Source organism: Gastrolobium bilobum, unplaced genomic scaffold (assembly GCF_033153095.1).
Source record: "Gastrolobium bilobum isolate Gb01-03AN ecotype WA unplaced genomic scaffold, APGP_CSIRO_Gbil_v1 utg7116, whole genome shotgun sequence".
Classification (NCBI taxonomy): Eukaryota; Viridiplantae; Streptophyta; class Magnoliopsida; order Fabales; family Fabaceae; genus Gastrolobium; species Gastrolobium bilobum.
This window is the reverse complement of record NW_026897985.1, coordinates 1-25,097: the sequence shown is the minus strand read 5'-3', so window position 1 is coordinate 25,097 and position 25,097 is coordinate 1. Positions and strand designations below refer to the sequence as shown.

The following is a 25,097-nucleotide window of genomic DNA, read 5'->3' as shown; positions in this document are numbered from 1 at the left end:
GTTCACCGAAGTACCATGTCGGATAGCACACATGATGGGAATGTCATGCTCCAACACCCTGGAATGATTGAACGCTCGCGGAAACAAAATGTGGGTGATGACATAGTGTAGTATGCGGGACTCCACAGTAAGCAACCCCACCGTATAGGCAATGTGTTGCCTACGGACTCTCCTCTGCTCCTGCACGGCATCACCGCGTGTATATCCTGGAAGTATGGTCCCGCTGTCTGCGTCATATTCCACAGTCTACGCAGAATCAAAGTCATACCCCAGTAACTCCAACCATACCGGAGCCGTCATGATGATGTCCACCCCGCAGACCCTAGACCTCAGCTCACCGTGATGGTAGCTGAGATTATGGTAGAAGGCCCGTACATGCAGCTCAGAATATGAACACGACAGTTCAGCCAAGGTCCTAAGATGTGATTCCTCCAACCACCTCACAATGTTAAAACCTTCTTGTTCAAAAAAGGCTGTATCAAGTGATTTGGCCCCACAAATCGGTCGGTTAACAAAGTCACGGACAAAAGATTCATGAACCACCGGGTCATTCTCGAACAAGTATCCGAATGGGAGGTCCACAGCAGCGGGGTCTTCCTCTTGTGGCCTTGACGAAGACGGGTGGTCTTGTCGTAGCTTTTGTCGTCTCTCATTTCCAGTGCTAGACGATCTTCTACGGCCAGCCATGGGAACAACTGTACCTACAATGCAAGTGGAAACAAAAATCAATGAACAATAACAATATCAAAAAATTTAAAATTCAATATAAAAAACAAAACCTAATCCTAAAATAAAACAGAAATCAGAAACCCAATCCCTAACCCTAAAACAGAAACAGAAACCCTAACCCTCAACCCTCACCCTACCCCTAACCCTAACCCTAACCCTAACATAACCCTAAGCCTAAGCCTAAGGCACCACATCAACCCTAACCCTCACCCTCACAACACACTTAGCACCCTACCCCTAACTTAAATCCACAAAACCGCAAACATAAATCAAATGCATGAAGAAAACCAAAAAAAAAACTAAACTTAAAACCAAATGCAAGTCAGAATACGTTACCTAAATGTCGATTTCGCAAGTGTGAACCAAGGAAGCTTCAATCGCACCTTCAAGGGTTGAGATTCGGACTTGGTTGGAGAGAGGGGACGAAATGCAGCCTTTTAGTCGATTAGGGTTTGAAAATAACCCCCTTTGCGAAATGGGGTTTTTTTTTAAAAACCTGATCTGCGACATTTAGTCGACTAAATAATGTGCTTAGTCAACTAAAAGTGCAAACAATTTAGTCGATTAAGATGAGTTTTTAGTCGACTAAAATTCGCGTTTCATAATTTCTGAGTTTAGCCCATTTAGTCGATTAAAAGTGCAACATAATCGACTAAATGGGGGCAGGATGGTGGATAGTTCTGGGGGAGGGGCAAATTAGTTATTAATTATTTAATTAGGGGCAAAAGGGTCAAAAACCCTATATATATATATATATATATATATATATATATATATATATATATATATATATATATATAAGGGAGGGTTCTTTTGACTCCAGAGTAAGATTTGTAAGTCTTACTCTCAATCTCAGCGGTTGATGGACGGAAATCAACGGCTGTCATTTATAGTATAATTAATAATTAAATAATTAATATAACTCCCTAAATTATAGCCGTTGGATTGACAGAAATCAACGGCTAGGATGAAGAGTAAGACTTCTGGAGTCAAATAATCCCTTCCCATATATATATATATATATATATATATATATATATATATATATATATATATGGGGCAGGATCATCTTACACCGGTGTAAGAATAAAAAGTCTTACACCAAATCTTAACCATTGATTTTGTGCATCTAACGGTTAAGATTTATTAGATTCCACTCATTAATTAATTTTTAATTCCCAATAAATCTAAACCATTAGATGCACGGAAATCAACGGTTAAGATTTGGTGTAAAATTTATTATTCTTACACCGGTGTAAGTTGATCCTATCCCTATATATATATATATATATATATATATATATATATATATATATATTAAAAAAATATCTTATGGGAAACCAAATCTTACATCTTATTATATATATATATATATAGGAAAAAACTACTCTTATGTTATATGTGATAAATTTCTCTCATACACACTCTTCGATAACTGTGCCACCTTTTTTTTTTATTTTTTATTTTATTTTTCAGGTGGTGGAACTCACAAATTTATCTCTATGACATACTTTAACATGAAATTAATAAAATCTATATATATATATATAGGAAGATCTAAGATTTGATTTCCCATAAAAAATGACATTTTTTTATTAACAAAATATATATATATATATATATATATATATATATATATATATATATATATATATAACATCTTATCGGGAAACCAAATCTTACATCTTACTATATATATATATATATATATATATATATATATATATTAAGATCTGCGATCGAGGAGGCAGGAACTACTCCACCACTGGATGCCATTATTGTTTGGGTTGTCGTGTGACGTACACAGGATCTTGTTCCTTAATATTTGTCTTTTGATGCCTTGTTTTTGAGCAAGAAGACAAATGTAAGAGGAGGGAATCGTCTTCAATTCGATGCTCCAAACTTTTGTAGGAGCATGATGCTTCAGATGGAAAGGTCTTTGACCCATTAAAAACAATAGTTAATTGCAAGCTTTATTTATTTCTTAAACCTTAACTTTTGTTATATATATAAAACAAAACTTAAAGAAAGTGATATTAACAAGAGCGAGTTTAAATATAACAGCAATCGAATAAGAGATTGGATAAAAGAAATTAAAGAAGCAGAAATATAAACATACTTGAACAAAACAGTCATGAAAGTGGAGCCTGACGAGACTGGCAAGTATGCGAGGATCAGATTGTGAAACATTTGAGAGCACTTGACGTACAATTGAACTAACATTCGCATGTACTATTGTAAAACGAGGGATCCAGCTGTGCATATGAGAAGGGTAGTGCTCCAAGCACAACCACCACACAGCACAAAGCTGCTTTCACTGTGATGACACTAAGTGAGCTCATTTTTTTTCTCTGTTTTGAATTATGAGCGTGTTGGTGTGGCAAGAGCCCCCCAGATATATATATCTACTTAAAGAGAGAGAAATGACCAATGAATCGTAAATGTATTGTCCTGTGATTTCATGGTTCGCGTTTGGTGGTTCAAATTTTCTTTCATGCTACTGTCATGTGAAAAGCTTCTTTTTTTTTTTTTCTTTTTTTTTGAAATTTAGTAATTGATCCGATTAATAAATAACTTTCATATAAAAAGTTAAGAAAAGTTTTGTACATGTAATTTTTTAATTAATTTGATTAATTTTATGTAGATTTAGTGCAATTTATTCTTTATTTAATTATTTAAGTTTACAATTTCATTCTTAATATTTTAGCCATTTTAATATTTTATACACTAAATAGGAGCATAATAATTATTTATATAATATTTATTATAATTATATATTTTCAACATATAAAATGTGATTGCAAATCAATTTCACTTTTATTTTTATAATGGATTTTAAATAAAAAATTTATTTATTAATTTTAAACACAGTAGTTATTTAATTTATATTTATCTTGTAAACTCCTCGATTTAGTTTTCTTATGTGCAATATATTAATTACATCTAAAAAATCTTATGTGAGAATTCAAGTTTCTTTTATTTAGATTCAAATTGAAATTTAGTTTAAAAAAATACTCACTCAGCACTAAATCATGTATAACTCCGACTAGAGGATAATTAATGTATGTTCTTTTTTTGTTAAATGTACTTATCAATGCGTAAATGATTGGGCTTTTTTCTCTAAGAAGTTATTTTTTTTAAAATAAAAATTCTTTTTATTTTTTATGTGTTTGGATGTAATTTTTGATTATTTTTTAAAAAAAATACTTTTTTTAAAAAAGTCAATATTTTAACTTTTGAAAAAAATTAAAATATGATTTTTTATTTAAAAGTAATTTGGAGATATTGATCCAAATACAACCAAATAATTATTTTTTATTGAAAAATAATTATTTATATCCGAGAGGTTATACTTACTACCTCTTTTTCTTACTATCTCTTACTACCAAATCTTAATCGTTTATTTTCGTCAATCTAACAGTTATATTTATTGAAAATTAATAATTAATTAATAAGTATGACCCAATAAATTACCGCCGTTAGATTTACGGGAATCAACGATTAAGATTTAGTAGTAAAAGATAGTAAGAAAAAGAGGTAGTAATTATAACTTCCCTTATTTATATAAGTAATGAGAAAAACTATTCTCATGCTACATGAGATAAGTTTTATCTCCTGCACATCCTTCAATAATTGTGCCACATTTTTTTTTCTTTTTCTTTTTTCAGATGGTGGAGCCCACAAGTTTATTTCTATGACATGAGATGATTTATTTCTTTTAACATGACATTAATAAAATCCATAAGTAATACATAATTTTTTTTAAATCCAAATTGACCTTAAGTCTAAACGAACTGTGGTGTCAGTTATTTGAAATTTAGAATAAGCATCTTGAGGAGGAGTTTTATTTCACATTTATCGCAATATAAATAATTAAATTAATGTTTTAGTTTTAAAAAAAAAGTATCATACAAATTTAAAGCAACACGTGGATGGAAGGAAGGACCAAAACTTGTTTTTCAATAATTTTTCATTGAATTTACGTTGTTGACTGTGCTTTTGTTTTTGTGGTAGAACTTGAAAGAATAAGAGTGATTGGTAGAAAGTGAAAAAAAACAATTCTTGAGAAAATGTGGTCGGAAAATTATTTGTCTATATTTGATAGGAGGTAAAGTAAAAATATGGTTGAGAATTTTTTTTTTCATGTGGTGAAAAAATTAATATACAATATCAGTAAAAATAACTTAACATTCATGGAAAAAATTTGGTCTACCATATATCTTTTAGTAACTTGCTCAGGAAAAAAAATTTCCTATCATATTTTTGGAAATTAATTTTTGTCGGTAAAAAATTTTTTCTCCTCTGCCAAAATTTCAAGTAAATTAGTATATTATTCCACAAAAGATAAGGCCTGCTTTAGACAGTAACATTGGAGTTGGGACCTTGTGAATAGTTTGTCTTTAAAGTTTGCAAGCATTCATTTTTTAACAGTAATCTCGTGAATGAATAGTATCATGAACAGTAATTTCGTGAATGCACAATAAACATAAACAATAATCTCGTGTATGTACAATACCTGTGTAAAAAATGCATATACAGTAACCCCATACATTATTAGAAAAAAAATTATTTGTGACGAAAAATTTCATAACAAATGACAATTTTTAACACAAATGATCAAATTTTGTTGCAAATAAATTTGCGACGCAAGAATTTGTGACAAAATTTCATCACTAGTAAAGTTTTTTTTTGTAGTGATATAAAACACGTATGAACAGTAACTATATAAATAGTACTGTGTATGGAAATAGTTACGTTACTCATAATAGATATGGAGGTGAAATATTCACAAATTTATTTCATAACATTCCCCATTGGATGTTCACTTATTACATACGCTGATTTAGACTGTCTCACTAAAAATCTTTCCAAGAAAAATTCAGTGAAATTTTTGTTTGATAAAGGAAAAAAGAGTATAGTGCGTATAACTCCCCCTCAATTAAATCATATAGCTACTGCTGGAGTAGAACAATAATCATAATTTTCGATAATGAAAATCTCTTAATGTTTTCCCATACTAAATTATAGTAATGTCCATAATGTCCATTTATGGACATTACTGCGCTAATATTCATGACTCATTAAAACCTTGCTAGAAAAATCTAGTTAAAAAAAAGCGAAGAAAAAAATGTACATGACATGCGTTACTAGAGCATTACATAAAACTGTCTCATTAAAAACTTTTAGCTAAGAAAAATCCTTTGGGAAAAAACTTAGCAAAGGAAAAGAGTACAGTAATAAACCTTCAAAGATAGAAGTAATTAATTCGCTCACTCAGATAAAAGTAATCTATAAAGATAGTAGCGATTAGGCTTAGCTTGTACAACCTTCCAAGTCAAAAACAAATCTCCTATGCCCGACTATTCATATTCAGGCATAAGATTTTATTTCTTGTTTGTTATCAAGCAAATTTTGTCATATACCTACAAAACAAACTTAGAAAAAGTATCTGCATAAGATTTCATCAAATTCTTCATGCTAATGATTGTTTATGATCAAGCCTTCCTTTACTTTTTGACCTTTTGTCTTTTCCAATATGATTTTTATTATATCTTTGGGCTTTATAAATACATGCTTTTGCAAGCTTTATTTCCAACAAAGCCATTTCTTTCTACTATCTTGTATTAAACATATTGCCAACAAAATGGCAGGAAAGGAAATGAGGTTGTTGTAGAATCCTTAACCCGTAATTATAAAGCTTTATGTGTTTTTGTTGGAACCAATTTAGGAAATGAGAGAGTGTATAATGAGTCAGACAATGATCTTGGAAAAGAAATAGCTGCCAGGGGCATTAATCTCGTATATGGAAGAGGAATACAAGGCTTAAGTGGAAGTGTTGCACTTACTACAGGCATGAGAGGAAGCTATGTTTTAGGCATCAGATTACACCAGACAAGTGATTCTAACCATGTTGCTTACATCATAGGTTCATAATGGAAGGTGTCAAGCATGCATGAGCGAATGTGGTATATGCTTCGATATACCAGTGCTTTCATTGCCTTACCCATATGATTAGGAACTATGGAGTCCTTTTTCAATGTTGCATCATGGGCAAATATGAACATACATAGAAAACCATTGGGTTTATTAAATTTCAATGGTTTTATTATGGTCTACTAATATTTTTAGACCATGTGGTAGCAGCAGGATTTATAACCAGTAGGCGAGGAAATTGACAATCTCCTTTTCAGGTGTCAAGCAATTGCTTGACCAGATGTAAACCTGACACCAAAGCTTGGTCTTCTCATGAGACAAGTGGATTAAAATCCTCAAGGCAGAGAAGAAAGAGATGAGCTAGACACAACTCTTCATTTGTAATTTAATTATCAAAATTCACTTGCATGCAAAAAGCTTTATTTCTTTGCTTTGCTTCCACAAAGAGCTGCATATTGTATAGTTAGCATCAAAATATTCCACCAATGTAAAATATCCATATCATGGACATATCCTTAATAATAATCAAAATATGATTAACGTTATTCCAACGTCATAAGGGGGTAACACTATGTCTAGCTAGAACTTTTACTCCAAATGCAATATTAGGCCTGTTACAATTTTCAGAGTATAATAGTGTTCCTATGACGTTTAAGATTAGGAACTTCAGGTCCTTATACTTTCTCATTAATTTCTTTTAGTTTAAATGGGTGTGTATTCATTTATATTGAATGGACCATCATTCGGTCGCTTATATAGTAACCTTGGTGTAATAAAATAATCATTTTTAGAATATGCTCGATTTGCAAGTTGGTACAATAATATGTTAGAGACCACCATACAATAATCTTTGCAGTTCGATGCTAAAGATGCTACGAATTTCATTCTTTCCCACATGTGATATAGGAAATCATTTCATGATTTTCATATAAATATCACAGTCAAATAAGCCATATAGATATATTGTCACAACGTCCATAAGACACATTTCCAGTCTTTCAGAGACTACTAGGAAAATTAGAAAACGAAATGTAATCATATTCATCATATGCGAATATGCCTCACCATAGTCAATCTCGAGTCTTTGAGAGAACCTTTAGGTAATGAGTCGATCTTTATATCTCATAACCTCATTTTCAGACAAATACCCATTTATATCTAGGGAAAAACACTTCTTATATTGCATGAGAAGTGTTTTCTCATATTGTGACCCTTTGATTTGTGTCCAAAGCTTTTTTTTAATAAGTGTGGAGCCCACCACTAGTTGAGTCACAACATGAGAATTGTATTCTCATGCAACATGAGAAAATCAAAACCTTTATATCCAATAGGCTTTACATTGTCAGGGATTCTAGTTATGAGCCCCAAAACTTCTCATTTGACTAAGGAAGCTAATTTAGCCTTTAATTGCTTCCTCTCATTTAGGCTAATCTTGCTTTTGATGACAATCAATAATAGATTATGGATCATAATTATTTGTCATATTTCATTGTGATCTCAATTTCATAATAATATGCAATGAAATTCTAAGTATTCTCGAGATATGGAGAATCCTTCAGGAATTTTCAAATAAATATTATCGTCAAGTGACCCTGCAGTCACGACGTCCATTAAATGCATCTTAATATGCATTCTAGTTATTATATTGATCAAGTAACGGAACGTGATAAATTCATTAAGGGAGAATCATTATAATTGATGTAGGGTATTTGCGAAAACCCTTGTTATTTCTTAATTGCCTTGTTCAATTTATTCCAATCTGAATGCTTTTGGCATTCTTGAATAGTTTTGGGTTCTGGATCCAGATTATTCATTGAGACAACAAGAGTTAATGAGAAAGCAATGATGTCGCCGTCGACAGATAATATTATCATATTTTTCTCCCATATCACCATAGTGTATTGCAACTTTTATGCCATCATCAACTAAATCTTCGTTGTTTCCCATGACATTTAGATTTGGCCGTTCCATATTCCTGGGATTGATGCAATTAGCAGCTGCATTTATTTCATCGAGTTCGCTTTCTTTAGCATTAACCTCCTGAGGAGGCGCGATGAGTGACTTATTTTCATTTTTTGCGGATTTATGTCTTGAGTCCCTGCAGGTCATTCACGCTTCCAACATGGACTATACTCAAACATATTTTATCTCATTAAATTCTCCATTATATATGGCTCATTTTCTGCAGGGATATAAGACTTAGTCACTCCTTTGTGATTAGAAATATTTGGCATTTATCTTGCTAAAGTTTGCAAGTTAATGATATTTTGAACTTCAAGTTCAATTATACTTGTACGTGGACCAAAATAATTCATTTGATTTTTTTCATTCAAAATGATTTTCGGGGATTTATTAAGCTGATTTTCTCCTCCTAATACCTAAGAAATGTACTTCATTAATATTTAATCAGTGAATCATGTAATAAATAAGTCGCCCATTAGGGTTCCAAATATTTGATTTCGTATTGAGTCTCAAAAGCTCACATAAATGTCTAACCTACATATGAGAATACTTAAAAGCATATGAGCTAGTGAGCTCCAGGTTCACAATCATTTGGACATATAACTGGATGAATAATTCATCAAAATAAATAATTAGCTCTTCTAGAGCTATTGCGATTAATGCTGCAGATATGCCCTCGACCGCATCCATGATTATATAATTGTATTGCATTCACTTCAAGGAATGGCAAAGAAATTGGTCAAAATTCTGCAGGATCTAATGAATCTCTTGCCATAAATATTTGACTTTAAGATCATAATAAAATGATGAAGAAATATTATTTCACTGGCATGCTCTTGTTGGGAGAGCTTATCTCATTCCTCGATTACTTTTTAAGGTAACTTAATACAAGCTCTTCTAGAGCCTACAATCAATTTAGTAGAACTTGACTTAGTCATATCTATGATGATATGTTAGATCAATTAAATTAGTTGGATCAGTTAGTTCAGTCAGATTGGTTATCAGTTAGATTAGTCAGATCAATTAGATTGGTTAAATCAGTTTAATCATGGTCTAGAGTTATAGTTCGTCAGAAATTATATCATATATATTCATAAGAATAATGACCAAGAAAAAATTATTGATTTTGTGCAATCCTTCGAGGAAGTATATAATGTAGGTGTACTTTCAATGACATGAGATTCATCATTCTTGCCTTTATTAGCCATATTCATTTTATTAGCTATTTTCGTTTGACTTCTATTTTTTTTTTTTTATGATTTCACCCAATGTTGGAAATTTACCACCCCTTCAAGGGTATATCATTGGTTACACTCATAGCATCCAAAATAGTTAGAGTCTTTCATAAATTTGATATTTGCTTCAGACAATACTTTTAAACCAACAGGCCTAAAGTTATAATTATTTTCACTTACTTTAAGATGTGAAAATATGACTTTTCAATATTCACTACTACTTTAGGGGCAAAATGATATATTGCCTACTTAATTGTGTTTTGATTTTTTTGTTCTTAAAATTGTTTTGTAAAATAATTATGAAAATAAGTGTTTTTTATGTTTTGAAAATTAAAAACCAAAACAAAAAATAAAAACAATCCAGACATGTTTTTTAAATTTGATTTAAAAAAATAATTATAATTTTTTTTTACAAAACAGACTTTAACAATTTTTTTTTTTAATTCTGAAAACCAAAAAAACTGTTTTTAAAAATAATTATCAAACAGAGCCTATCATTTTTCAAATATTCTTTAAGCACTAATTACCACTTCATGAGTAACAGGATCACCATCATAATGGAGAGAGACCAATTCAGAGACAAGAAATATTTTAAATTTCATACGAAATGACCCGTGGACAGAAACATATATAACATATCCTTGCTTTAGTCTCGGCACTTTATCATGGAAGGTAAAAGTAGGTACAAAGCTTTATGAGAGGCTGATAAAATTGATAATTTCTATGGCCCCACATCAAAGATTATATAGACAAGCTTGAATCATTTTATAATTCAGAAATATGATAAATAGAAACCATAAAATAATGAAAGCATATATAGAAAGTCCAAAAGCATTTGTTTGGTAGAGGAAAAAAAATTTTATTCGCGAATTATGACTTTCAGGAATATGATGAAAAAATAAGTTTTGTAAAAATATTATTAAAAAGTTATTTAGTAAACTAAAATATTTTCGAAAATATTAAGTTAATTTTCTTGATATTATGTTTGGTTATATTAAAATTTTTCTCGTTATAGAAATCCTAGAATACCACCCCCTTGGTGGTATTCTTAGATGGTATTTTTAAAAATATTTACACATAAAATAAAATTTCGGAAAAATCAAATTTTCAGAAAATTTTTAAAAATTTCATATCAAACATAAATAAATAAGATTATCACTTTCAATTTTCGAGGAATCCTAAAAAAAAAAGCTTTGTACCATAGATGCTATTGTGCACAGATAATATGTTATAAAATTGAAAGAAAGATAAAAGAAAGGAAGAGAATTCTACAGAGAAAGTTCATGTATTTTGTTTTCCAGCACACAGAACAATACATGAAGCTCCTATTTATAAAAATGAAATTTCACTATTTGCATAATAATTTACTATTTATATAATAACCACGACTAGTAAATTCGTGGATGAACAATGAACGCATATAAAACATACTGTACCACGTATAAAATGTAACAATAATCTCGTAAATGCATGGTACATGCGTATAAAACATATACAGTACCCATGTATAAAATGCATATGAATAGTAATAATATGAACAATACCGTATGAATAGTAAACATATAAATAGTAACCGCGCATACAAAAAAGTTACACTACTCATAATAGATAAGTCGGTGAAATATCATAAATTTATTTCTTAACAAAGGCTATACATATTTACCAAGGTCCTGATTTTAATACAAGTTCAAATTGTTTTTTGCTCGAATATTTGAGTTTATTTATTTAAAGAGATTGATTGTTAATTCTATTCTTTTGTTTTTGAAGAATGAGGATCAATGCCCCGGTAATTCTTTTCTTCTTTTAATTACTTAATTTATTGTACTGATATACGTAGTTAGAAAAAAAGTACAAAATCCTAAACTTATTTTACTAAATGATACTTTTTTTCTTGTGATTTTTATTTCATTACATATCAGGTTCATTTATTATTATTTTTAATTATGTTCCAAATTAATTAATAAATTTATTTTCTGATGCAGACATTTATTCTTTGATTTATTATTTTATTTTGTTAATGTATTTTTCAATCATTCCTTATTTTTTATATTAATTGCTTTTTTTTATTTAGCTTGTTATTGCGTTTTGTTTTAATTTTTTAATTACTATTTTTTGTAATTTAATTACTTTAAGTTCATTGTTTTTATATTAAATTCATATTATTACGATCTATCTAAATAAAATAGAAAATAATAAATTAGTACTTGAAATTATTAATCTTCATTACTACTTTATTATTTATACTATTGATATGCTTACCAGATCCGCAACTTGAAGCCATCCATAATTAGTATATGGTTTTAGGAAAAAGTGTTTATCTTTTTAAATGACACAACTTATATCCTTTCATTATCATAAAGAGGTGAGATCCACATCTTTATTTTTTTTGTCAACTCTCTCTTCTTCTTTATCTATCTCTTTCTCTCTCTTAAAATGACACAACTTTACATCCTTTAAAATGACATACACTTTACCCATGGTTTTATTATTGAATTATTGGCCTGTTTGGCCCTTAAATGATGAGATTTAAAATAAGTTCTCATGATTTAAAATGTTTTGATTATATTTATGAGATAGGTTATTCTGCCTATTCTTATTTTTCCTAGCTTTGCCTACCTCTCTCAATACCGTTAGATTACAATCACATTCAATGATAGAGATTTACGGGATAAAATCAACCCTTTTACTCATTCCTTTCTCCCACTGCCCTCACCCTTTCTCTCTCCTCCCCCTTTTCTCTTCCTTGCTGCGGCATCAGAATACTGAAATGATTTTGTAGTTTTTGCACACCAAAGTGATTCTTAAGGGCGTCAAGCTTCGCTAATTCAATCACCCTTTACTTGTAATTGACAATCTGTTACTAATTGAATTTTTATAAAATATTATGTTGTATACAAAATAAGGATCAGATTCATGGTTTTTGATGCCGCAGCGAAAAGTGTTGATGACAAAATAAGGATCAGATTATGGCTTCTTATCACCCTTTACTTCTAATTGACAATCAATCTGTTGCTAATTGACAATCTGTTTCAAGGGAGAGAAAAGGAGAGGAGAGAAAAAAGGTGAGGGTAGTGGGAAACAGAAAGAAATAAAATGGTTGATTTTATTCCGTAAATCTCTATCATTGAGATTGTAATCTAACGGTGTTGAAAATGTAAGTGAAGATAGACAAAACAAGAGTAGACAAAATAACCTATGATTATATTTATATACTTTGAAATTCTTCAAATAGATATTTTTTTGATAGCTCTTCAAATAGATATTTACTGGCCTAAATCATTCAGACTTTGTTAATGAATATTTACAATTTTCTGCAGTCAATTTTTTTTTATGTTGCTGTTACAAATCTGCCAATCATTTTATGTTGCTATTACAGGTTTCAAGCACTTAAATATGTAATTTTATAATTAGTATCGACCTAATTATAGACATTGTTAAATAATATGAATCTATTTAAAAAAAAAAGTACATGGCTGCCATTAAAAACTTTTACATTTTAAGAACCTATATGAAAATTTAATAAAATTATATGGATTCACAGAATAATTAAAAAAAGGTTCTTGTCTACAAGATTATTTCTATTAAAAAAATAGAAAATAAAAATTGTGCATTCGAATTCGTCTGTCAACCTAGTGACTTCCATATATAAAATGCCAAGTATACAATGATAATTTATTGAGGAATGTTATACTTATCATCTATTTAATATTTTTGTTTATAACCTCTTACAATCATTGATTTTCGCCAATCAATAGTTATTATTTTCGCAAATCAAACTCATTAATTAATTATTAATTAACAATAAATAATAACTTTTAATTGATAGAAATCAACGGTTAAAATATGATTTTAAGATGTTATAAACAAATATAAGTTGTAAGAGGTTATAAAACGAAAATAGATTATAAGTATAACCTTCCTCTAATTTATTTGTATCCAGAGAGTTTTTTTTTGTGAATTCAAAGTTTTGGAATTTGACTCGAAAAAAGTTCAAACCGAGTTATATATATATATATATATATATATATATATATATATATATGGATCAGGATCATTTTACTTCGGTGTAAGTTACACTCTCAGTCTTGTCCGTTGATCCCACTTATATTTAAGGGCTCTTATTTTTTAGTAACGTGGGCCATTGGATACAAGTGAATCAATGGTCAAGATTGAATGTAAGACTTATAACTCTTACACTGGTGTAAGAATATCCTATATATATATATATATATATATATATATATATATATGAGTTTAATATATCTCTTATAAGTTGATGGAGCTCATGTTTTTCTCTTTTTTTTTATTGTACTACATTTATTTCCATGTGTATTCAGAAGAAACGACATTAATCCTTGTTTATATACGTACTTATAAAAAAACTAAGATATATGCAGATTTGGCTTGATTTTATGCAATTAATTATATAACTAGATCCTGACTTCAATGAATGTGCATTTTTAAGTTTTTTTTTTTTTTAATGCCAACATTTGTTTCCAAATTTCCGTTATATGTTCTCCGGCAAAAATCAATTTTATATATCATATCATAGAATATCATGGCGCTTGTCTCTTTCTGCACGATTGAACATCTGAAAACGTTTGGGTAGAGTTGGTGGACAAGTTATAAACCTATAATTAATCTCTGACTAGGTCTATGTAGGATTAAAAAAGTCTATAAGAGGAAGAGCAATGCTACTAGAGGGCATTTTTTTTAGTACATTACTAGAGGCCATTTTAGTCAGCATGATGAGGCTTGTAGGGTTTATATATATTGAGATTTATCAATGTCTCAGTTCGTCATTATTCTTATTTTAATGAACATTTCTTCATTATTCTTTAATTTTGAATCAACTTAAATGAAGCCAATATACATATAAATAGTTGTTGTACTGAACCATAATATACAAATGCACATTAATTGTCATGTCCACAGTAATTAAAAATGAAATTTTACGTAAAAAACGAAAAAAGAATATAAAAAGTGTTTGAAATATTGATAAAAATATTTTGATGAAAAAAATCATAAAAATATAAAAATATAGTGATAAATTGAGATTATAAATACCAGAAATCATATCAATAATAGAGAGGTACTCCAAGAGTTGGTACACTATTTATTATTCTATAGGCAGCTTCTATTTAATATACCACTTGTAGAAAGAAATGTTGTCAATGCTTCTTGCTTCAATTATATTTAAATTTAATTAATTAAATTAAATTTCATGTTATTAAGTAATTTTGTGTTTCATTCCATACTAACAACTCCCTGTCTTGTTGTGCATCCGAGCGCCTTTCCTAATTAAGTTGCTTATTCTTTCAATGCTTTTTAGATCTTGTTATCCTACTTGTACTTGTTGCTTCTTGTTTGAATACATTCCCATGATCGAATATGCTTCTTTCATCGAGTTGAATGCTTTATGGGTCTTTGTATGAAAGCCTTAATCATCTATTTAATATTTATTATTTTAGTTCATTATCATAACTGACCAAGTTTTTGTCATTTTTAATACAGATCATAATTTTTTTTTGAGATAAGTCAACTTCCTCTTTAAAAATATATTTGGTGAAAATCGAATCCAAATTCTCTCTTTACTTACTCAGTCTGTTGCCAACTGAACTATTGAGTTGTCTTTAGTATTTTTAACCAGGCAAGATTACTACTGGAATACTATGAGAATGAATTCTCCTAATTATTGATTCAATATTCGAATCTTAATACTCAAATTAAAAAAAAACGTATTTAGCAATTCTCTCAAAGCTGTATTTAGATAAATTTTGTGAAAAAAGTTTTTTTATGATATGATTTATTATTTATTGTGAAACTATTCTTTTTAATCTCTTAGGAAAAAAAATAAAACTCAGTTCTTTGTTTATTTGAAAAAAAAAACTTATTTAATTATTTCAAATTATTTTAGATAGTTTTGTTAATAAATTTGTGTTCAAGAAATAACATATATACAATGGAAGGGATTTAATCAAGCAACAGGAGATAAAGTTATCCATTTCAACCCCAAAACAGTATTGTTTTAGGGTTTAAAAAAAAGATATTTTAATAAAATTTATGATATAAGAGAAAAGTAAAATTTCTAAAATATTCTTTAATTTTTTTTCCTAAATTCCAAAATAATGTTATTTTCGTTTTTTTCCCTAAATTCTAAAATGGCCTTATTTCCGAATTGCGTGAGATAATTTTAACTGATTTTACAAAATTCCTTGGGAGTGGTACTTCTACTTCAACGGAAATTTGAGGGTTCTTGACAGGTATGGATCTGGCTTGGCATAAGGGATTTAGGAGAGTCTTTGTGGAGGGTGACTCCAAGGTGACTTTGAAATTTATAAGAAAAGGGTGTGACGTAAGTCATCCTCTTTCTGCTTTAATCATCCGAGCTCGTAGCATGCTTCAAAGAGACTGGATTATTCAGCTTAGTCATACTTATAGAGAAGACAATTTTGTTGCTGATTGGCTTACTACTCATGCACCTCATCAGGATGGACAGCTGATTGTGATGTCCCTCCAACGGCTTGTTTGAAATTGCTTCATAATGACTTGAGGAGAGTTAGTCTCCGAAGATTGTGCTCAGTATAGGACTTTTTTTTATATTGCTTTAGTTTTCATTGTATTTCCACAAAAAGAGAAACAATTTTTCCAAAAATGAACCATAAATCTTAACTTGGGATTTTTTTTAATTGAACATTTTCCAATATTAACTTAATTCAAGCGTTTTCTATGATCTTCATCAGTTCTTTTTATCATCTTACCCCTCGGTAACTCTCTGGGCCTAACAATATTGAATGTGTAACTCTAAACTCTATTGTAGCTATTCAATTTGCAAATTGAAGAAGAACACAAACAGAGCAAGTCAGAGACAGAAAGAGATAAAAGGATTGAGAACACTACATGATTCAAAATACAAGAAATATCTTACACATCCACAGCAATAGCTAGCCGCTGGCACATAGTATGAGTAATGTGCCTATAGCTTCTTTATTAATGGCCTACATTCACAACATTTAAGGTTGTGTAATAGTCATCCTAATTTATTTAGAATGAACTAACCTTACCCTGGTCCGATGATTCTTTGGAGGAGGCCACACTGGCTATATCAAGTTCAACAGATTTTTTGTTAACAAAATTGCATTGTTTTCGGATTTCTCCTTTTGTTCCAGTTAGCACACCAATGTTACCCATCTTTATCATTGAAGCCTTAAAGCTATTAAAGAAAGCATCTTGGCTACTACCGAACTTGTTGACAATGCTAATGGTATCTGCACCTTTTGTTGAGAACAGTTCTTGGTCACTTTGAAGCAAACCCTTTTGACCCTGAAGATTGGAATAGTAGTTCTTGTCGAATGTATCAGGTGTTGTTGGGTCAAAATTGGCAAGGGGTGTCCCAGGCCCACCCTTGGGACATATTTTGCGCAATTGTTGTAAGTAAGTTGTGTCAAGAGTTGGATCAGGTTTGCCAGTGCCGCTGAAGTTGTATAATCGGTCTACGAATACAGAGCAGTGAGCTCTGCCAAATGTATGAGCACCTGAAATTCAAGCATATACATAGTCTTTTTTGTTTCAAGAGTCAAACTATGCAAGTCTAAAATTCTGAATTTTGAATGAACTGGTTTCAAGAATTAATATTTCCAATTTGTTACATTTTTTTTAGCATTATTGCAACTTGCAACATAATAGTATTAAGGGAAAGGTTATACTTACTATCTTTTTTTTCTTATTACTTCTTACTACCAAATCTTAACCGTTGATTTCTGTCAATCTAACGATTATAATTTATCGGATTACATTTATTAATTAATTATTAATTTTCAATAAATTATAACCGTTAGATTAACGGAAATCAACGATTAAGATTTGGTAGTAAGAAGTAGTTAAAAAAAAAGATAGTAAGTATAACCTTCCCCTAATATTAATTGAAAAATATTTCGTACCTGAGAGTGTAACTAGATCATTAGTGTCGAGACCTTGAACAGCAAAGGAGGATTTAAGTGTAGTTAGGTTGAAGAAAGGAGCTGGAAGGTTTTGATTTGCAAGGGTTCGGTTGGCTGTTAAACTATCCCTTCTTCCCAATGGAACTACCCAAAAAGGACCTTGAGCCTGAAAAGTAAGACCAACAATATATTATTTATGGGTTTTATAAGAGTTATATTGTAAGAAAAATGATTGTGTAATGTTATAGAGATTCGTTTTGCGTGCCTTAATTTTTTATTTATTTTTTTGTTTTAAAAAATGTGGGCCCCACAAAATATTGTGAGGGTAGGAAAGTTAGTTGTGTTATGTTAAAGGATAAAACTAAAACCCATTATTTATTATGTTTAAAGAATGTAACTATTGCTATCGTTTTTTAAATGTTATTCATAGATTTTCTAAAATTAAATCAACTTTTGAAGTTAAAAACTTAAGTAGTTCTTTTTGAAAACAGTCTTATTTTGCCCCAAAACTTTTTTTTTTTTGGTTTCGTTTTTGAACCATATAGCATCAAATGAGAATGCTATGTTATAATATAAGATTGGACATACCAGAGCAGAAGATACTGAAGCAGCAAGGGCAAGAATATCAGCGCAAGAAACTACGCCGGGACAAGAATTTTCCACCGCTGTCTTAATTTGGTTCACAACATCCAAACCCCTTATTGAGTTGTTATTTGGCAATGCTTGTTGCTCGCTCACTATCGTAGCAGTGTTGTTCAACAAAATTGATGCATCACAGCCCTGTACACGTCACAAGCATGGATATATAACTCAATCAATTTAATTGGTGTTCCCTCCCAACAACTATGTATGAACTAAAAGTAAGAATCATTTTCTCTTCTTTTTTTGGATACATCAATTTCTCTTCTTTAATATTTTATTAGTTCCCAATGGAATTTTTCGACTTTCCAAATCTTTTTACTTTTACTTTGACATAAGATGAGGACGTGCAGATGTGGGATTTTATTGACTAACAAAAAGCTCCCTTTTACGAACGCATGCATTTAATTACATGATACCCATTAATTGGTTATAGAGCACAAAATTACTTTTAAGGGTACCAAAAATGTTTTCACCATTTTTATTCCCTTTGTAAAACCTCCAATTTCAATGGTTGAGTGTGAAAGTGGTTCCGTTAGTAGAGTAATAAATGTATAACAATTGGTATTTTTGAGCTGCTGTATATATAACAATTAAATTTAGAGAATTATAATCATATAATAATGAATAAAAACAATAAACGTAATAGATGAAAATAGTAAATGTGAAAAATCAATGGTCAATATTAATTGCAATATATATGGTCAAGATATATATATATATATAAGAGAGTTCAGTGAGTGTACACTGATTGGATGTAAAAATTCGTCCAGTGCCCTAAGTTCTCCCGCGAGAACACAGTAAATTTTATAACTATGTTCTCCCAGGAGGAGAACATATGGAGAACACCATATAATATTTAGTGCACTAAGTTCTCGCGGGAAAACTTAGTGCACTGGACGGTCCAGTGACTGAATTTTCATTTTTTCCATATATATATTTATAGAGGTAGGATCATCTTATACCGGTGTTAAAATAATAAGTCTTACACCAAATCTTAACCATTAATTTTCTGCATCTAACTGTTAAGATTTATTAGGTCTCACTCATTAATTAATTTTTAATTTCCAATAAATCTCAACCGTTGGATGCACGAAAATCAATAGTTAGGATTTGGTGTAAGATTTATTAGTTTTACACCGGTGTAAGTTGATCCTATCCCATATATATATATATATATATATATATATATGCTCCGATGGGTCCGAGAGACTGGTTGAGTATTAATGCATGTACCGACATAAAATCTTTTGAAAGACACAATTGGAAGAGTCGCTCCCATGGGTCCGAGAGACTGGTTGAGTATTAATGCATGCACCGACATAAAATCTGTTGAAAGACACAATTATGATAATGTGACGAGTCTTTTCAAATGATTGAGTTGTAAAATTACCATCATAACAAAATTTTGTGCATGTTTGTTTTTTACTTGAAAAACTTCGAAACGTAGTTTGGACACTTTCCTAACTTTTGCCAAAATTATAACTTTAGGTTCCAAGAAAAATAAAATAAAAATCAAACACGTTGTTAGAAAGCAAAACAGAAGATGGGTTTTTGAGCAATAGAAGAATGAAAGAATTAACATGACAAGACAAGGAAAAAAAACAAAAACAAAAAGAGCTGAGACAAAACTTGGGGGAAAGTGATGAATACGCAAGTATACATACTTGAACAAAACAGTCATGAAAGTGAAGCCTGACGAGACTTGCAAGCATACGTGGATCTTTTGTAGAAACACCACTTAAAATTCCAACAACAATTGAATGAACCTGAGGACAAGTTTTCAAGTAAAACGAGGGATCTAGCTGTGCATCTGAGGAGATGGGTAGTCCTCCAAGCACAACCACTACACAGCAAATAGCTGTCGCTATCAGACTAAGAGACCTCATTTTTCTGTCTAAAATTAATTCGATCCCGGTTTGTGTGTTGCTGTTTCAACTAGTCTTTATTTATAGAGTGACAAATCGGCACGGCTTGGTTTGTGAATAATAAATACGAGGATGAAACATGAGAGTACTTCTTCGGTAGCTAGCAGGTCATTATCGACAAGTGTAAAAACACGATTTATCATACATAGATGGGGTGGGTTTCCCCCCTCTCCCTAAAAATAAAAATAAAAGTCATAGTCACAAAATGTGTCCGTGGATCGATTCATATCATGTCAATTGTCAAGTATGACCTGGGGTTCAAATTATTCAACATGTACACGATTCATTTTTGCTCATGGATCAAGAATTAATATCCGGACACAGCTCGCGGCGAGTTGCGGGTCACATGGATGGAACAGTTACCATTTTATTATTGTTGGCCAAAAAATTTATCAGACGGTCACGCCAATAGTAAATTTTACCAAAATGCCACGTGACATATTTTGCTACACTGTATAGCGAAATATGTGTGCAAATAATTCGTTACACAGTGTAGCGAAATATGCCACATCAGAACCAAAAATATCACGTGTCTGTTGCACCCTATGCTTTAAAATATTTTAATGATGACACAATTGATATAATTAAATTACAAATCCTAACAACCTTATTTGTTGATCAAAAAACAGGATGATTTTTGTTGGGTGGTTACAGCATATCAAAAGGTTGTTGAGATTCCAAATCTGAAGATAAGATAAAGCTTGAAGTTGTTGCAGTCAATTGAAGATAAAGAGCAGAATCAAAATTTGAAATTAAGAGATAAGGATAAAGTCTAAACAGCATTATCATGGGAGCAAAAGTTTATGAATTTTTTTTTTACTATATATATACCCATGCTCCAATAGTCTCACAGTGAAGCAGCAAATGAGATCTAAATTTTTAGCCTAAGACTTGTGTTCTTTATTAACTTTTTTTACAAGCTTAGGTTTTAAGTGCTTCATCGTCACCTTTTAGCTTTTCTAGAAGTATTAGTAAGGTGGTTCATTTTAAGTTGATTTTTCTCCGTGTGTGGAGACTTGCTATTGTTGGTAGTAACAATAGGTGTGGGCTTATCGGTGGATAAGTGTAAACTTTGATTTAAAGGGTTGAATCAAAGTAGTGTGCCTCAAGAGTAGATTAGGATCTACTTGTACTTGAGTATTTTGGCTCATTGAAATTAGTGAAGTTTTTTTTTAAATCCCATTGGATTGAAATCCAAGTGGGTCGTGGTTTTTTACTCCTATTGAGCCTAGGAGATTTTTCCACGTAGAAATCATTGTGTTTTTTTTATTTGTGCATCATTCTTGTGATTTCCTTTTATTAGCAAAAAAATAGAAAATTATATTAAAAAATTATATTTGAATAAAAACAAAAAAGAGAGATAGGTGCTACTACTCAATTCAACCCCCCTTCTTGAGTACCACTGGGACTAACAATTGGTATCAGAGCGTGGTTCTCTTTATTTTACAGGTAATTCCTGAAGAGTAGATCCAAGAATGGAGTCAATCCGAGAAGGGTACTCAACTCAAAGGCCACCGCTTTTTGAAGGAAAATTCTTCAATTACTGGAAGAATCGAATGGAGATTTTCATAAAAGCCGAGAATTATCAAGTCTGGAATGTAATCGAAAATGGTGATTTTGAAATCACTAAAATGAATGACAAGGGAGACTTGATACCAAAGCCAATCAATGAATATATCGATGAAGACTGGAAAAAATTAGAATTCAACGCTCAAGCCAAAAGACTTCTTCATTGTGGTCTTGGCACACAAGAGTACAATAGAATTATGGGTTGTCGTACAGCAAGGGAGATGTGGAATTTATTGGAAGTTACCCATGAAGGAACAAATGAAGTCAAGCAGTCAAAAATTGATTTGTTGATGCATCAATATGAACTTTTTTCCATGAGCCCCAAAGAAAACATACGGAGCATGATAACACGATTTTCAAATATTGTCAATGAACTTGGTGCATTGGGAAAAATAATCCCAACTGATGAGCAAATTAGAAAAATACTACGTAGTCTACCTCATGAAGATTGGAGACCAAAAGTGATTGCTTTACAGGAGGCAAAAGATTTTAAAATATTTACACTTGAGGAGCTGACTGGATCACTAATGACTTATGAGATGCAACTTTTATCTCATAATGAAACACTCAAAAAACACAACGACATTCAGCTCGCACTTAAGGCGGAAAAAAGGGGCAAAATAAAAAATCAATCTCAACGGGAAAAAGGAATAGCTCAAAAGTCAGAACGAAAGGAGGAAGATGAAACAGAAAGCGATGAAGATGAAGATCTCGCTATGCTTGCTCGTCGATTCAAGAAATTTTTCAAGAAATCAAAAGGCGACTCAACAAAGAATCGCTCAGGAAGACAAAAACCTAGGGTTGATGAAAAATGCTTCAAATGTGGAAAATCAGATCACAAAATTAGGGATTGTCCTTTCCTGGAGAATGAATCGAAGAAGGAACAAAAAGAGCATGCTAGGGAGAAACAAAAATATCAGAGAAGGGATTTCAAGAGAGCTATGGTGGCGGCATGGTCCGATTCAGAATCTGAAGAAGAAAAATCTGATGAAGATGCACAAGCGAATCTTTGCTTAATGGTGCATAGCGACTCAGAAGCTGCTGATGAACCACAAGAGGCAAAAGTGAGGGGGAACAACCTGTGGTATCTTGATAGTGGTTGTTCTAAACATATGACTGGAGATAAATCAAGATTTCTCTCACTAATGCATTTTCAAGGAGGGAATGTGACATTTGGAGATGACAAAAAAGGTGAAATCATTGGAATTGGTAAGGTTGGCAAGTCACCTTCTCACTGTATTGATAATGTCTTCTTGGTCAAAGGTTTGAAACACAATCTTTTAAGCATTTCTCAATTTTGTGACAAAGGTAATAGAGTAGAATTTATTTCTGAAAATTGTTTAGTGAGAAAATTAAATTCAAATGAAGTAATTCTAGAAGGTAAAAGAGTAAGAAACACTATTCAAGTAGACATAAATTATATTGCAAGTGTTTCTTTAACTTGTTTAAGTGTTCTAGATGATGATCCCTTGTTGTGGCATAGAAGATTAGGACATGCCAGTTTATCTACCTTGAAAAAACTAAGCTCGCTTGACTTAGTTGTTGGCTTACCATCAATTAAGGTTGAAGATAACCAACTGTGTGAAGCTTGTGCAAGAGGTTTCTCAAAGTGACAAGGGTACAATGATTCATCAACAAAAGTACCTCAAAGACCTTCTAAAAAAATATGGGATGGAAGCCTCTAAGTCGCACAAGACTCCAATGGGGACTGTAGATAGATTAAGTGAGGACAAAGAAGGTAAAAGTGTGGATGAAAAAATGTATAGAGGTATGATTGGATCACTTTTATATTTAACAGCTAGTAGGCCTGACATTGTGTTTAGTGTAGGCTTATGTGCACGTTTTCAATCCAATCCCAAAGAATCCCATTTGAAATCTGTTAAACGGATATTAAGATACTTAAAAGGATCTGATAACTTAGGATTATGGTATCCTAGGGGTGCTAATTTTGATCTAGTGGCATATAGTGATGCAGATTTTGCAGGTGACCTTGTTCATAGAAAAAGCACTTCAGGTATGGCTCAATTTCTTGGTCCTTGCTTGGTTACTTGGGGTTCAAAGAAACAAAATACTATTGCATTATCCACTACTGAAGCTGAATATATTTCTGCTGCCCTTTGTTGTGCTCAATGTTGGTTGTATGCCTATCCTTTGTGACAACTCAAGCGCTATAAGTATATCAAAAGATCCAGTGTTGCATTCAAGAACAAAACACATACACATTAGGCATCATTTTTTGAGAGATTGTACAGAAAAATGTTTAATCAAGTTGAATTTTTGTCCCACTGAATTTCAAATAGCAGATATTTTCACTAAGCTGTTAAATAGAGATAGGTTTGAAAAATTGAGACTAGAACTAGGCTTGATTAGTTCTACATAAGGATTTATGTGACCCCCAATATGGATGCTTGAATTAGAACCAAAAATTTGTTGTCCCGTCTGCATACTTATCATCACTTCTATATTTTTTTTTTTAAAAAAAGACCCTATTCCACTTTATAAAGACAACATCACCTACACAAGACAAACTCTAGGTCCTTCTGACTATACACCTAGATTTCCATAGCATTTGGTGACTGTGTGGAGCATGATTCAATGGATGTGGTACTGTTATGCATACTCATGAAAAACATGTTAGTTAGGTGACCAAGTTTTGAGTGAAAACACTACTGAGTGAAAAGGTACTTCAAAACTTGTATAATTGATCTGCTTCTTTTTGGTGGAAAAGTGCATTCTGATTTATTGATGACTGTCATTCACTTTTTTTCCCATTACTTTTTCTAATCTCTATTTGACATCATACGAACCATTCATGAGCAGAAAGATAATTCTGCCTATTTTTGTTCCACTAGTATTAGCAGAAAACTTACATCATATTGTGAAGAGTATGTCCAGATATATATCCTATTTATCTTTGATCCACATGCCAAGTTGAAGGGGAGCAACGAAAAAAAAAGGAGGAGGAAGAAGAAGAAGAAGGAGAAGATGATTAAAAAGAAAAAGAAAAAAGAAGAAGGAGAATAAGATGAACAAAAAAAAGAAGAAGAAGAAGATGATGAAAAAAAAAAGGAAGGAGAATAGGAAAAAAAAAAATATGAAAAAGAAGAAGAAGGGGAAGAGGATTAAAAAAGAAGAAGAGAAGAATGAGAATAGGATAAAAA

At 31.2% G+C, this 25,097-nt stretch overlaps 1 protein-coding gene across 1 annotated transcript; it reads right to left on the bottom strand.

Annotated features, from left to right (window-relative positions):
- Positions 1 to 16,904: 16,904 nt before the first annotated feature.
- Positions 16,905 to 20,328, bottom strand: LOC133311935 (peroxidase A2-like). Its single transcript, XM_061513065.1, has 4 exons — positions 20,107 to 20,328; positions 18,389 to 18,580; positions 17,801 to 17,966; positions 16,905 to 17,395 (listed from the first exon to the last, which is right to left on the bottom strand). The coding sequence occupies exons 1-4, from the start codon at positions 20,326 to 20,328 to the stop codon at positions 16,905 to 16,907; spliced, it is 1,071 nt and encodes a 356-aa protein (XP_061369049.1).
- Positions 20,329 to 25,097: the final 4,769 nt, after the last annotated feature.